Source organism: Myiozetetes cayanensis, unplaced genomic scaffold (assembly GCF_022539395.1).
Source record: "Myiozetetes cayanensis isolate MyiCay16 unplaced genomic scaffold, myiCay2020 scf6-25, whole genome shotgun sequence".
Lineage (NCBI taxonomy): Eukaryota > Metazoa > Chordata > Aves > Passeriformes > Tyrannidae > Myiozetetes > Myiozetetes cayanensis.
The window spans coordinates 57,952,214-57,968,233 of record NW_026087853.1 but is presented as its reverse complement, the minus strand read 5'-3'; the positions used below and the strand labels follow the sequence as shown (position 1 = coordinate 57,968,233).

Here is a 16,020-nt window from a genome sequence, read left to right as displayed (position 1 = left end):
GGGTACCTGTCTGCCCTGGAGTGGAGGAAGGAAGAGAAGAGAACATTCTCCCATTTGTCCTCTACTGATCTTCACATTTCTGTGTTAATCTGTGGTGGGATAAAGTACAGTATAATGTCCATAACACTACCTATCTGTCTAAGATAGATGACTTTTTGCAATGTGCTCTGAAATTGGAAAAAATGTGGGAGGCTGAAGTTTACTGATGTCATTTAACACTTCCAGAAGTTTGTGGGCTAGAGAGTATCTCCCTCTAAAGTGTTCCTTCACACAGTTTCAACACTGATACAACTATAATTTAAATACTCTCATAATTTAAACACTCAAATCATTTATATTGATACGATGAATAATACTAATTCTCCTAAAAAAGCATTCAAAGCCTTAATTGTATGTGCCTATCAGAAGCCTAACAGGTGACAAGAGTTTTCCATCCCTACGTGTCTAAAGCAGTCAAGTGATTCCCAATCCTCTGCCTTTAAATGGTGCGATTGTGTCTTCCTCTCTTTGCACTGCCCTTGTTGAACCTGCATCTCTGTTCTGCAAGATCCACATTAGACATCTTCTCCACCTAAAAGTCAGGTATACAAACACACATCTCTGCGTTATTTTTACAGTGTACTGCTTAGACTGTTTTTGTGTACTGTTTGAAATACAAGATTCCTGTAGGGAATTCTTTAAAATCCTCATAATGCAGTAAATCCTTTAGTTGCTTGAAGTCAGTTGACAGGCTTTTGAAGGCCACTCACTGTTATGTACTTGACAAATATGTGCAGGATACTGTGTTCACAGGGTGAAGTTGATATCATCATTCATTATTTTATTACTTTACAAACACACATTGAAACCAGACTTCTATGTCTCATGGGGAAAAAAAAAAAAAAAGTAATTTGCATTACTTTCTGGGAAAGGCAGGATTAATGGCATCAAACACTTAGCTACTCTTCTGCTCAGAGTCTTTAATTCTATGTAAGATAATTTACACAGTAAGAAACAACTTCTAAAGACTCTGGAACAGAAATGGCCATTTTATTCATTGGCAAATGCCTATTTCTGAAACTTGCCTCTTGAAGGGGAACTAAACATGCTAACTTTTAGATATCTGACATCAGAAACTGTGTGTTAACTACTCAAAATCATTGTCTTTGGGCTGTTCTGTTTTTTTCTAATGTGCTGAGAAAAAAATACACAAGTAAAATACTGCATTTTTACAGGTATACAAAGATTTATGGGAAGAATAAACTCCTTAGGACTCCAGTAGAACATTGCATGTACACTATTATGCATATGTGTGTGTGCATTATTATAAGGTACCAAAACAAAAACCAGAAAGATAAATAATACTGTAAAACCCTCTTATATATAAGATGAATGTGGTCTTTAGATGCTCTAAAACAGTGGGTTTTGGCACAAAATTAGAAAAAAAAAAAACAACACTTCCTTGACCTGAAGTTCTGTAGCTGAAGAAAACTTGGGTTGACATCAGACCAGTATTTATTAGAGCAGAATTGCCAAAATAAAATTTTAAATAATTCTGCATTTGTCGTTGCTCATGAGAAAAACACCCCCAAGAAGCCCAGCTTCTGTGAACAGAAGCCTCCAGTCAGGCCTGATTTTATTTCCACGTGCACAGGGACGTGGCAGTTGCTCCTCAGCGTGGCAGAGCCCTACGTGATTCAGCAGATTTCTTCCTGAGGGAACGGCTGACAAAGGCTGGATGAATAGAGGCATTTTCACACCTACTGGCAGAAGAGCTGCAGAAGCCTTGGCTGAACTCTCTAGGGCTGGCAATGGCCATTAATCTCTCACTTACATGAGCACTAAAACTCTATTAATGAGTGCTTTTCACACACAGTAGCGCTTCCAAGAACTTTCAGCATTAGAACTTACATGATCCCTTACGAGGGGTAAAAAACATCCCATCAGTCAAGGCCTCAGGTTATTCCTCTGATATTTTGTCCTAATTTTTTTAAGTGTAATGAACAGATCTTTTATTACTATACCACTAAGACACAAGCATACTGCTGCAGCTCTGAGTTGCTACATCTCTTTCATCCCTTAAACTGCAAACCTGGAATGACGCCAAAGCCTTATGGAGACCGAGACTCAGGAGTGCCGAGCAGCTGCCCCTCTCCCTGTCCTGCTCCTCCATCCCCATGAACCATGCTGGGGTTCGGTATTTCCCGGTTTGAATTCCCTGTAGCAGCAAAGCTGGATGCAGTTTTTGATGCCCTTCCTCTGGATTTGCAGGAGAGCTGCTCCCTCTGCTGAGTTCTCCGTTGATCGCCACCGGCACCTGATGTCCTTCCTTACCATGCTGGGCCCCAGCCCCGACTGGAATGTGGGGCTCTCTGCTGAAGATCTCTGCACCAAGGACTGTGGCTGGGTCCAGAAAGTCGTTCAGGATTTAATCCCCTGGGATGCTGGCACGGACAGTGGCGTTACCTATGAGGTACAGGGACTATTTGTAATGTATTCTAATATATTACCTTAAAGCACTGCAGAATGAAAGCTATTTGATCCGTGGTGATGTTCTATGTGAATTTATACTGCTCCAGCAAAAATTCTTCTTATAGTGAGTTAGAAGTAATTTAAACAGATGTTAGCTACAGTTACTGTTGTTATTTTGTCTGAAGTCCTTAAGCATTATTATTAACGGGATAATATCACTTCACCTGGGACGTTACCACCACAGAATCACAAACGGGTAAGGCTGGAAGGAACCACCACGAGTCATCTGGTCCAACCTCCCTATTTTAAGCAGGGTCATCCCAGAGCACGTTGCACAGCATTGTCTGTGGTTCTTGAATATCTACACCTTTCCCTGGGCAGAGCATCCTCAGCTAAAGTCCAGGTTTGGACTAAATGAGTTATAAGTGAATTGAATAAGCAACAGGTACCTACACAGCACAGACAGCTGAAGTGAGACTAGACTAGTCCCATCCTCAAATAGGACACGTATTCCCATGTCAGATGACAAGATGCCATTGATTTTGTCTTTCAGACCCGGCCTCTTTAAAACCTGAGGAATTTCTCCAGTTATAATACAGCTCTGGGGGCATGTTGAATAATTTATTTTGTTTTATTAATGTAGATATTTAACAGACAACAAAGCATGCAGCTTATTGTTAACGCAGCTTCAGGCCTGAATCCTGAACTATTAGAGAAGTAATTCCTGACAAAGTAAAACAAAAAAAAACCAACAAAAACCAAAACACAAACAAACAAAACCAAGCAAACAACACACAAAAAAACCCAAACACACACCCACACACACAAAAAACCACCAAAAAACCTGACCATTAAGTATGAATGTACCGAGTTCATCTTACACAGGAATTTTGCGATTTAGCGTCTCGGAGAAATTTTTATTTCTGCAAATTAATGGTATTATTAATTATTAATTTCTTTTTTAACATTTTTTTTCTTTTTGATTGCAGTCTCCTAACAAACCTACAGTGCCTCAAGAGAAGATCAGGCCACTCACAAGCTTAGATCATCCCCAAAGCCCATTTTATGATCCAGAAGGAGGGTCTATCAAGCTGGTAGCCAGAGTTGTCATCGAGAGAATTGCACGCAAGGTATAATACACACGTAAAATTCTCAAGTGAGTGCAAAAAAACCCACTCCATAAATCAGAAAATTAATCTTTCCTCCCCCTCCCACCCAACTCTACACTCTTTACCCTGCTCACAACAAAGCTAATGGCAGAACAAACCTACAACTGTCTAAAGGTATTAGTTCTACTTCTGGTAATTATTGCATCTGCTTAATTGGGGATTTTCTTTAAGTATGCCTAGGAATTCAAAGAGAAAAAGGTGCTGCAGATGCAGTAATGCCTCCCACTATACTGGTTGAGCCCCTCTCTGTGCATTCATGTGTGAGTTTCCTGTATTCAGTGTCCACAATGGTGTTTTTGCAGGGGGAGCAATGCAATATCGTTCCCGATAACATAGATGATATTGTGGCAGATCTGGCACCGGAGGAAAAAGAAGAAGGTACATTTTAAATTAGTTCATGCAGTACTAATTTATATTTTGTTTCATTCTCCCCTATCGTGTGTAGATAAGGAACAAAACTGACTCAGGAGCAAAAATTCCACTCGGTGTCAAACAGTGATTTAGGTTTTCATCTCTTCTGCTATCTACTATTAGCCCTCCCTTACAGAGCAAAGAAATTGCATACATACCTAGAAGATGGCAATAACAATACAGGTGATAAAAGAGAGAAGCCTTTTGGGATTCAGATAAAAATTATTTTTTTAAAGTGAAAGCTGGCAATTGGTAATTCTTGTTTCTCCTGGGCTAAAATGGAGAAGATGGAATGCTGAAGGAAAGAATGTATCCTATTAGAATCTAAAGTAATCATCAGCCAAGTAAAGGGGAGAAAATGGAAGACCATTTTTAACATTCAATGCCTTTCTTTACTTTTTAGATGATACCCCTGAGACCTGCATATATTCAAACTGGTCCCCCTGGTCAGCCTGCAGCTCTTCTACCTGTGAAAAGGGGAAGAGGATGAGGCAGAGAATGCTTAAAGCTCAGCTGGACCTCAGTGTGCCCTGCCCAGATACCCAAGATTTTCAGCCATGCATGGGTCCAGGCTGCAGTGATGAAGGTAATTCAGGAGTGAAATGTGGAGGAGAAGAACACCTTGTAGGGTTTTCTCTTCCTTTAAAGTTCTTAAGGCTGTTGGTTCCTGTAGTATGGCTTCAGTTATGGCAAACAGAGGGACAGCTGCTGAAGAACACAAACTGAGGCTGTCTGGGGTTAATTCTGCATTTCAGCTGAGTCAGGGCATGAAGAACACAAAGTATAAAGGAAATGAGTAAAGGAAGCAATGGGGGAAAGGACGATGTGAAAAGCAGCATCAGAGTGAATGCTGCACAGAAATGGGCAGCTACAGGTTTGTCATCAGTTCTGCCAATACTTGCAATTGAAATGGTTCTCTGTATTTTAGATGGCTCCACTTGCATGATGTCTGACTGGATTACATGGTCCCCCTGTAGCGTTTCCTGTGGAATGGGAACGAGATCTAGGGAGAGATATGTAAAGCAGTTCCCTGAGGATGGCTCCATGTGCAAAGTGCCTACTGAAGAGACCGAGAAGTGTATTGTAAATGAGGAGTGCTGTAAGTATTCTGTTCAACTTGATAAAATCCAGCCTGTAATACGAGCACTGCCCAAACCATTTTTTTTAATATGAGCCCTCCTTATGAACAATTCCCTCTGTCCACTTTGAACAGCTCCCAGCAGCTGCCTTGTCACTGAATGGGGCGAGTGGGATGAATGCAGTGCCAGCTGTGGCACAGGGATGAAGAGGCGGCACAGAATGATCAAGATGACTCCTGCTGATGGATCCATGTGCAAGGCAGAAACTACAGAGGCAGAGAAATGCATGATGCCTGAATGCCGTAAGTGTCTGGGAATTTATCTCCTCTGCTACAGGGAGGCATCACCTGACACGTTGTTCCAGCACACAAAGAACACAGCTAAAGTAGAAGCAATGTTGCTTTTACTTATTCTCCTTAAAATTAGGTTTCTTAGGGAATGTGCATGAAGCACCACATTCACCATCAGGATGAGAGCATCAGTAAAAAAAAAAGTTCACTGGTATCCTATTACTGGTATGTCCCACACGATGGTGTGTGTATCAGCAAGCCATACCTAAACAACTCTGAAGCTGTGGAATATGAGGTGTATTTAGTCATAAGGCTAGAATAAAACAAATAAAACCGTGCCCTCTCCTTTTAGCCCACGGGCCATTCAGAAATCCAGGTGCTCCTTTTGTGCAGTCAGCTAGTCTCACCCTTCCTATTAATATAATTTTTAATTTCTTAAGAAACATTAAGATTTTCTTCAAAAGCAGAGATAAGTTTAAAAATGGTTTTGGTAGATAAAATATGGAAGTTTCACATTTTAGACTAAGTTAATTTGACTTCCAGTTCTCTCCACTGTAACAATCCAGGGGTTTTTTACAGGAGTTATGATTGAAACATAGCTTCCTAAAGCATTTATTCCTCAGATGCACTGGGGCTCTGCAGATAGGAATGAGCTACAGAAAAAGATAGCAAAGAAAAGATATTAAAATCAAGCAAACCTTTCAATTTAATATACTGTTTTCTGAGCTTCTTCAGCAACATCATTTAGCTTGTGACAAGAAAGTATAATTGGCTGATGACAGATAAAACATAGGACATTTTCCACCTGTATTATTTTCAAAACTCACACCTTCGTAATTTATTTATGACAAGAACTCATTCCCTTTTTATTTTCACGTCAGATACCATCCCCTGTCTACTCTCTCCTTGGTCTGAGTGGAGTGACTGCAGTGTAACATGTGGGAAGGGAATGAGAACCCGGCAAAGGATGCTGAAATCTGCTGCTGAGCTTGGAGACTGCAACGAGGAGCTGGAACAAGCAGAAAAATGCATGCTGCCTGAATGCCGTGAGTCTGGGCAATCCCCTGGAAAGAGGAGAATAATTCCAAGTGTAACAGTCTGTGGGGCAAAACTCTATCACCATTTAAGCACCACTTCTTAGATGGGAGGGACATCAGCTGTGCATTGTTTAAAAAATAATTATTATTGTTACTATGCACCTTCAGCAATTGAGAGCTGGAACATGATCATGTCTTAAATTCAGCTTGTCTTAACCCTGTGCTGGTGATCAATATTGGTCAATACAGAATGCAGGGGGAAAGAACATATCCTCTTAGAATCCAAAGTAATCATCAGCTGTGTAAAGGGGAGAAAATGGAAGACTATTTTTAACATTCAATGCCTTTCCTTAGTGTTTAGATGATACCCCTGAGACCTGCATATATTCAAACTGGTCCCCCTGGTCAGCCTGCAGCTCTTCTACCTGTGAAAAGGGGAAGAGGATGAGGCAGAGAATGCCTAAAGCTCAGCTGGACCTCAGTGTGCCCTGCCCAGATACCCAAGATTTTCAGATTAGAAAACCTGTTCGGATTAGATCCAGTCAGAGTTGCTCAAGGCCATGCTCAGTGAAGTTTTATTATCTCCAAATATAACAACACCACTGCCTCTCTGGGCCCCTCTTGCAGTGTCTAACCACCCTCACAGAGAAAAATATTTTTCTTGCACTTATTCAAAACTTCCCGTGTTCTATGCCTGTTGCCTCTCATCCTTCTATTTTGTACCTCTAAGGAGGTTCTGTCTCGATTTCACCTGTACCCTCCCCACTATGTAGTAGAAGACAGCAATAAGATCCTCCTCAGTTTTTTCCACCTCATGTGCTTCAGCCTGTGTCCTGCCTGTCTTTGTGGTCATCTCTAGTATGTCCATGTCTCTTTTCTACTGGGGAGCCAAGAAATGGACACAGCACTCCAGGACTGGAATACAGTTCTGCTTCTTTAACACACTTCAGGCAACTGTTTGTGAGCTTCCTAATAGTAAATAAGTCAGAATTATAAAACCTTTTTTTTTTTTTTTGCTCTAAGGCAGAAGGTGTTCTTGGAAGGAAGGAAATAAGAGTTAAAATCACCTGTGGGATTGATTCTTTTGGCTCACACCAAGAGCACAAAAGAGGCTTTCTCTGTCTTTGATACATCTGTGAACTTTGATACACTTTGCAACCTGCAATATCATATAAGCCAGTGCATGGTGTGGAGACAGCTGCAATGATTTTTTTACCTTACTCCATTAAAATCCCCCACTTGTTGGGCAGTGCAAATTTCTAGTTGCTTTTCAGTCATTGTGAAGGGTGATAGCCTAAGGTGCCGCTGAATGAATGAGATATGATTGCTTTTAGCATCCTGTTGCCAGCTGGTTTATGAGGTTTTATCACAAATTACATAATTTTCCACAGAAAGTGTTGGTTAAAAAAGGCTTTTACACTGTAATTGCTCATTCAGCTTTTCTTAAATGATGTGAAAAGTCATTTTGATTATTATTCACTGGGGTTGTAAGTGTTAAGCAGTGCTGAAAGATGAAAACTTTAATGGTATTAGTGAATATAGCTTATTGCATAACACTGCCAGAAAGCAAGGCTTAGATCTCAGAGGCAGCAAATTCTTTTTAAATATAACTCAATTTTCAACAGCTTTTCATTACAAAACAGACATATGGGTGGGAAAATTGAAGAAGACGCAGGAGAATTATTTATGTGCTCATTGTAATTTTAGTGATCTGCCAGCACCACTCTCGAAGAAGAAATTGAGGAAAGCGTCACACGACACTTCTGCTAGGAATGGACTCAGGAAATCTGAGAAGGCTGAGAAGCCTGGAGTCTTAAGTTGTGTTCACGTGTTTGGGGCGTAAAAACTCATCAGGCACATCTTGCTTCTTGACCTTACGTTCAGATTTCATGGATTTCGTGTCGTGTTTCTTGTTTCTCCGCAGCCATCGACTGCGAGCTAACCGAGTGGTCCCAGTGGTCCGAATGCAACACCTCGTGTGGAAAGGGCCACATGATCAGGACGAGGATGATTAAAATAGAGCCCCAGTTTGGAGGAACAGCATGCCCAGAAACCGTGCAGCGCTCAAAGTGTCGAGTAAGGAAATGCCTGCGAGGCCCGGGCATGGAAAAAAGGCGCTGGAAAGAGGCCCGGGAGAAAAGGAGAAGCGAACAAGCCAAAAAGAACATAGACAGCGAGCAATATCCAGGTGAGCGTGAAACCATTCCTGGGATGCTCGAGGCTGGTTGTCTTTTCTGCATAAGCAGGAGTTACACAGTGCTGCAAGAACAACTCCAGCATTTCAGTCTAGGGGAGGTTTTAGCAATAAAATAAAACGCAGCTCCTTTTCGGTGTTTGCCGTCACCAAAAACCTGTGCAATAAAATTGAGGTGTGCCCTGAGTCAGGGAAAGGCTCACATCTGTCCACGTCCCACCACTGAAAGTGTTTTAGCTACTCCACACAGAAGTATGGAATGTGAAAAAAATCTGAAATTTACACCTGGCAAAGGACTGATTGCAGTTTCTGCAGATCTGGGTGATAATCTCTACCATCCAGTTGCCTTTGAACTTCTGAAATATTTGTTCCTGGATCCAATGCTGAATTTGAAAACTGAATTAATTTCCATCTCAATAATCTGATTCAGGCTCGGTCTGATCTGAGAGATCTGTTAGTGCTGCTTTTTCAATAGGGGACAATATTATCAAGTACTGATTCCTCAGATCAACAAAACACAATACCCTGGGCTGTAGTTTACATTATGTGGACAGGAATTACTGCTAAGTTGTGGTTCATGCTTGTCTGACATTTAACAATTTGTTAGTTTGCCTTTTATAATGTAGATAATGAAGACAGTAAATTTCTTTTTTAATACCTTTTTTTTTCAGTGTTTGACAAATGCACCTTGACTATACTTAACAGGTGGTTCTACTACTAAAAAAATTAACCAAATCACTTATTTTTTCAGTTTGTAGGCTGAAACCATGGACTGCTTGGACAGAATGTTCTACACTCTGTGGAGGTGGAATTCAGGAACGCTACATGATGGTGAAGAAGAGGTCCAAAAGTACTCAGTTTACCAGTTGCAAAGACAAAAAGGAGCTAAGAGCGTGTAATGTTCATCCTTGTTAACAAAACACAAGGTTCCAAGTGATGCACTCTGAGCTAAATGGAAAGTCAACCTTGGTTTGGTTTTTAAAAACAACAACAACAACAACAACGAAAAATATAAAGTGTATATTAGTTTTCATTTTTGCAGTGTGGTTTGCTTTTTAGTCTTGCTGGTGCAAGAAAAATATTTTATAAATGTTTCCTCACAGATTTATGCTGAGAGTAAATCTTTGGTACTCCAGCCAGCCCTTAATGCATAAAAATAGTAAGTCATCATGAGTTATTTAACTAAAATACAGACATATCTGTGGACATGGAATAGCCATATAGAAATACTACTTGTAAAGACATGGGATGCATGCATATTAAAATAAGTGTTTCATATGAGGGAGGGTTTCTCTCTTGATTTGATTTTAAAAATCCAAAGCAGTGCCTACATAATTACACAACTATGCCAAGGAGTAATTTCAGTAATGCTGGTTCAATAATATTAAAGGTGCATGTTTATCTTTTTACACCATTGGGTTAAGCTGATAGTTATAATAATAACAATAATAATCCTAAATACTTTTCTTCACATGGATGCTGTGGTCCATGCAAAATGGTCTTTGTTTCATTAAAACTTAAGAAGAAAATAATTTGTGTAGCTCAGTAGTGATGTCTGACCACTACACACTCAAGTCAAAACAGCACAGAAAGAAAACATGTGAATATTTAGGTTCCATACACCTATTTTGGATCTCTCCACTGCCTCTCAAAGTAGATACAAAACCAACAGAAATTGGTCCATAGAGTTGCAAAAGCTGTGTCACAGAAAGTTTCCCACATGAGAGACACTAAAAAATTAGATTCAGTTTCATGAGGATGTTAATCACAGGTGAACAGGGAAATAGGTTTATAATATACCAAAAATGGTAGAGAAAAGGTGAGCCAGGTTCTCATGTATCCCTTATAACAAACAGAGGGAAGGGAGCCTCTGAAATGAAATGACAGTCTTTACAAAAAAAAAAGGTAATTACAGACTGACACAAGAATACATTTACAGCACTGTCATTTATGGGTTTTTTTTACTCAGAGTATAGAATAATCTAAAAATTACTAAATTTGTGAAGGTTAGCCATTTGTAGATATACTAGCCAGGTTAAATTCCCTCCCTGACCACTTGAGTGATCAACAAACTGCCTGAGATTAGAAAATAGCTCCTCACCTTTCTAATTGCTATTTTATACCCTCTCCTGCAGAAATTAGTTCTTGTCCCTATGTGTAATCAGGTGTAATCAGCAAGACCCTTGGGCTTCACTTATTGGAATACAATATTGTCCTGTAGGTTTAACAAAACAGCATTAAAGATAACAGGTGGTTGTCTTTTGGCCCAGGAAAAGCAGCATACACCTATGTCTCTACAGAAGTAATAACAATGCACTGAAAATAAAGACTGTTGATGCTGACTCTTAAAACAAGCTTGGGAGAAATGAATGGAGAAAAGTTTCATTTTGTGGTGTCTTCAAAGCAGCCTTAAGTAATTTTAATTTACTCACTTCCTTAACACTTGGTCAAAACCCTGACACCTGGGTTTTAAGTGTTCCCACCCTTAAACTGTGTGCACCACAACCCACTGAGGATGTTCAGCTTCACCATCACCACCCTGGGGATCCTCTCATTACCCCCCTGTACCTGAACAGGGTGCACCCAGACGGGCTGGTTGCATTACGTCATAGGGCTTTTCATAATTATTTCTCCACTGAACACTGCAGGTGCTGCTCAGCACCTCCACAGCTGCTGCATCCCACCCCCTTCAAGGCATTGTACTGCTTTTTGCATATTTGGAATGAAGGAAGGGCCAGGAAAACCATGGAACCAACCACAGGAATAAACCTCTCCTGTTGCTGCTGCTACATGAAATGGGTGCAAGCCTGCGGTCAACCAAACGAGGAGAAAAAAAAGAACACAGCAAGGTTTAATGCTAAAACCAAACATTTTACATTTTGCACAGCTTGGCTCACTTAATAATATTAATTCAGATAGTTTGCCCTCTTGGGCCTCTTCAAAAACCCTGCAGTTTATGTCTCTGTAGCGCTGCCATTACGGCAGAGCAGCGAGTCGGTCCCTCACTGACGCTTTATGACCTTACCTTGCACATCACCCTCTCGTGACCAAAACAAACACCCAACAAAAAAACCATGTGGGATGATATAGAAGCTGAAGGACTGACCAGCTGAGCATATTTTGGGTGAAGAAAGAGATAGCTGCAAGAGAAGGGCTACAGTGATCAGTGCCAGGGCAGAGCTACATCTACTCACCCCCGCCTACCCCTGTGAGCCGCTCTGGCTGAGCTGACAGAGGCTGTCCCAGCTGAGAATGTTCATTCAGAGAAATCACCTCTGAGCATAAAATGTGTGGGTTTGGAGGCTTGGATCTGCGAGAGCCTGGGACAGGGAGAGCAGAAGAAGAAAGTTTCTCCGGAATGGAAAAAGAGTGCTACGAGTTCATGAACCATATTTTATCTCATCAACCCTTATCACTGGTAAAGCTGTTCTTGCAAAACCATGCCTGTTTCAGCAAATAACCAATTAAAACCATTGCTGTATTTCCATTTTCACGTTTGTTCCAGTTCATCAAGCTGTTTTGCCTGTTAAATAATCCCTCTGACAAAGGCTACATAGTCCAAATACATCTTTAGGTGTACAGGAAATATTCAGTATCTTTCTGAATGTGCCCACAAAACTGCCCATTAAAACAATCTGGCATTCCTTTCTCTGTAGTTCTCACTAACTTGATTCTCCATATACTTTTTTTTTTCCTCTTAGAAGGCTGTTCAGTGTGATTTCCAGTCATTTCTCTTAGGCTCATGTAAATTACGAAAATTAGAAATTATTTTTTCCCCCACCTTGTTAAGATATGAAATGACAAGGTAGATTGCACCGGGTCAAAAATGTGTGATCGTTCCTGCTTAGGTTCAGTTTTTCACACTGTTTTTCTGTTGAAACATTTTACAAATCACTTGTCTTTCTTCTAACTTGATACAAGAGAAATATTTAAGCTTGTTACATTTTGTAAAAAAAAGAAACACAAACAAAAACAAAAGAAGAAAAAATAAGAGGTTGATTTTCTATTCAGAAAAAAAAAAGAGAAAAAGCTCTGATATACAATATGTAGAAGTCTTGCATTGTTACTGTAAACTTTCTAGTAGTGTAATAGCCACTGATTATCAGTCAATAAAAATAAGAACTGTTATTGTTCTGATGTCCTGAATAATCCTGCTGAACTGAAAGCACAGATGTCACTCCAGTTTTGTAGACCTCGACTGTCAGATCTTAGCATCGTGCGTATGTTTTGGGTTTTTTTCTAATATACAAACTGTAGAAGCTTTACACATAACAAAAAAGAAAAGTTAGGGGCTTATCAAATGTACAGTAGGACTCTGTGTGTGTGGCATACCAAGTTAAAGTTTTGTTTAATTGCATTTTTTGATTTCCTTCTTTGTTTTTGTTTGCTGTGGAATTATGAAAAAGCTACCATGGACGTTTCTTACCAAAGTCTTGTGTAGATGTTTTGTAGGTGTCTGGCTAATACATTATTATTATTATTATTGTTATTATTATTATTATTTTGGAATAAAGACATCTTTATTATGAATTTTACACTTGTATGAGGTTCTGTTCAACTGATCACATACACCGAAAACCACTTATTAATATGAGGAGCCAAGTCATGTTCCTATTTACATTTTACTCCTGTTCAAGGTAACAGAATATTGGGAGTGGGGGGATTTTACTAGAACCAGTCATCCTTTCTACTCAGAAGTTGTCTGCATCAAGGTCTTTGTCAAATGGTTTGTTGCTCTCTAAAAGTCACAGGGTAACTCAAGAACATTACATAAATTGCTGTGTATTACTCTCATGTGGGTTTTGTTGCTGTTGTTGATTTTTAATAAAAGGGAAACCATTAAAAAAAAAATAAAGCCTGGTGATACATGAAAGGAAAAACTGTTAAAAATGAACTTCCAAAAAGTCTGAGGTTTCGTGAAGCTTTCAATGGATATTTTGTGCTACTGGAAAACTATTTTGGGACACTGCCAGTGCAAGTGTGTCACTGATAATTACACAGAAAGCACAGAGGTGAGGGGAGCCACTCAGCCATGCTGCTACTCTAGAAATCCAACTGTGTGTAACATCTTGCACCCCCTGACGTCACTTAGGGTGCTCTATGCACAACCAGCATGGCAGAAAGATGGTGGGTGGAGCAGGTCCTCAGCTGGGATTTGTAATATCAGTAAATCAATTCACTCCCTTTCTAGAGAGAGCTGACCGTATCAGGGCCACAGAAACAGAGTTTTTTGGGATGGGAAAAAAAAAAAAGAACAGCAAAACCCTGAAATTATGCACAGCTCTAAGCTAAAATCTGAACCCTATCATTGCAGACTATCATTTCCATTTCTAATGTAGCTATTGATGCCACAGCATCTTGTCACATGGCTCTTAGTCTGTAAAGCAAGCTATAGTGTGTGTGTGTGTAAATGCATACACACATATATGGGGTATACAGTGTGCACATACTGACACAATTTTTTCATGGTTTAGTTTGGGTTGTGGTTTTTTTTCCACTTAGGAAGCAGCATACTAACTATTTGGGTGGGGGGAACCTTTACCAGTAAATAGAAATATGCTAAAAAACCCCTTGCTACCAAGTTTAAGGCACTTATTGTTCTCTGCTGCAAGTGCAAACCCATTTAAGATCTTTATTGCAACTCTTTCAACTTTGGGACTCAGTCACTTCACATAGCATTTTGCAAAACAAAGCAGTTATAGGCGACCTGAATGATACCGAGTTTTGCCTCCTCTGGTTTCCAAAAGACAGAACAATTTGTGCCATAACTGATGGGCACATTAGCTGCTCGGCAGGCAGTGACATTTTTCACATGTGGTCTAGATAGCCTAATGCATCTAAAATGCTAAAGCTGGGAGCTCTGCATTATCACCTTCTTTTCAGAAGTCCTCATGAACATCAGTTACTCTGCCATCAGTAATAAACTTGCAAACACTGAGGCAGGAAAGCACTCCCTTTCTGTTTATGTACCACATTTGCAAAAGTAGGAGAAATGAAGCCTCTCCTGACTCAGAGTTTGCTTCCTTTTCAGGGCAGGGTACTGTGAAACGGGTCTTTTAAAATATACATTTGATATACATTTCAAAGAAAGACAAAAAAAAAGAGAGAGAGAGCACACATGCATATAAAGAAAAAGAGTAACCAGGAATCGTGGCTGTATCACAGAACCTTTCCAAGCAATGCTCTCCTTCCTGCTGAAAGGCCTGGATGGTGCTGCCAAAAACTCATCCCCCCCTGCACCTGCAGTGGCTGGGGCTGGCACAGAGAAGGTGGTGTGATTGAGTCTATACAGAAAGCATCACAGTTGTTCCACTAATACTGACTGTAAAACTAAACTGGACAAGATTGATGCCAGGGCTAGGCTTAGAAGAATAAAAAGTCCCAGAGCTGACATTCTAGAGGCACTATCAAACTTTTTGGGGGAGGGGGTATTGAGCATCACTTGCAGAGAGCCAGTGGCTTATCCCTGCCCCTGAACAGCTCAGGAGAGCAGAACAAGGGATCTGAAAATCATCATCCAGCTCCTGAGGAGGTAAAGTAAGCACAATATATAGGAGTAGCCAGTGGTTAAGTGTCCTTAAGTAACCTTCCCAGATAGGACTAGTGAGGCTATGGTTAGGATTTATACTTCATAAATAACAGATCCCACACTTTACCCATAAACCTCAAGGTATCACATACTACTTTATCAACATAAATCAGAATTTAAAAGAGCAAAAAAAAAGTTTTTTACTTACAGTATCTTTAAGCCCATTTCAGCAGTGAAGGAAACAAAGCAGTGTCTGGAGAAGAAAAGAAGGAGGTTAGACTGTAAGTTATAAGGAAAGAAAAGAAGGGATTAGATTATAACTACATCATGAATTCAAAGTGCATGAAGTTTTATGAATGGCAGAATAAAACTTTTATACCACACATAAAAAGACACACAGAGAACAAGACAGACAAGTATAGGAATAGCACTTCCGAGTGCAAACAAGCAGCTGAACTATTTGGAATGGTTAAAACATTTACACGCTCTCTCAGAAGCCGTGAGGGGAAGAGGAGGGGCAGGCACTGATCTGTTCTCTGTGGTGACCAGTGACAGGACCAAGGGAATGGCCTGAAATTGTATCAGGGGAGGTTTAGGGTGGATATTAGAAAAAGGTTCTTCACCCAAAGGGTGGTTGGGAACTGAACAGGCTCCCCAGGGCAGTGGTCACAGCACCAAGCCTGACAGAGTTCAAGGAGTGTTTGGACAACACTGTCAGACACATGGTGTGACTCTTGGGGATGGTCCTGTGCAGGGCCAGGGGTTGGACTCCATGATCCTTGTGGGTCCCTTCCAACTCAGCATGTTCTGTGATTCTGCGATTAAAGGCAAAGTGAAATATTTGTGAATCAATCCACTTG

At 40.3% G+C, this 16,020-nt stretch overlaps 1 protein-coding gene across 1 annotated transcript in view; it reads left to right on the top strand.

Moving 5' to 3' along the window:
- SPON1 (spondin 1) overlaps positions 1-13,161 on the top strand; it is a 177,989-nt gene extending 164,828 nt beyond the window's left edge. Inside the window, exons 8-16 of the mRNA XM_050335596.1 lie at positions 2,251-2,452; positions 3,441-3,581; positions 3,923-3,998; positions 4,435-4,617; positions 4,960-5,130; positions 5,245-5,412; positions 6,282-6,446; positions 8,362-8,625; positions 9,383-13,161. Of these exons, the coding sequence (XP_050191553.1) occupies positions 2,251-2,452; positions 3,441-3,581; positions 3,923-3,998; positions 4,435-4,617; positions 4,960-5,130; positions 5,245-5,412; positions 6,282-6,446; positions 8,362-8,625; positions 9,383-9,546 (1,534 nt within the window). The 3' untranslated portion in view covers positions 9,547-13,161. The remainder of the gene's footprint in view (positions 1-2,250; positions 2,453-3,440; positions 3,582-3,922; positions 3,999-4,434; positions 4,618-4,959; positions 5,131-5,244; positions 5,413-6,281; positions 6,447-8,361; positions 8,626-9,382) is intronic.
- The last annotated feature ends 2,859 nt before the right edge of the window (positions 13,162-16,020 follow it).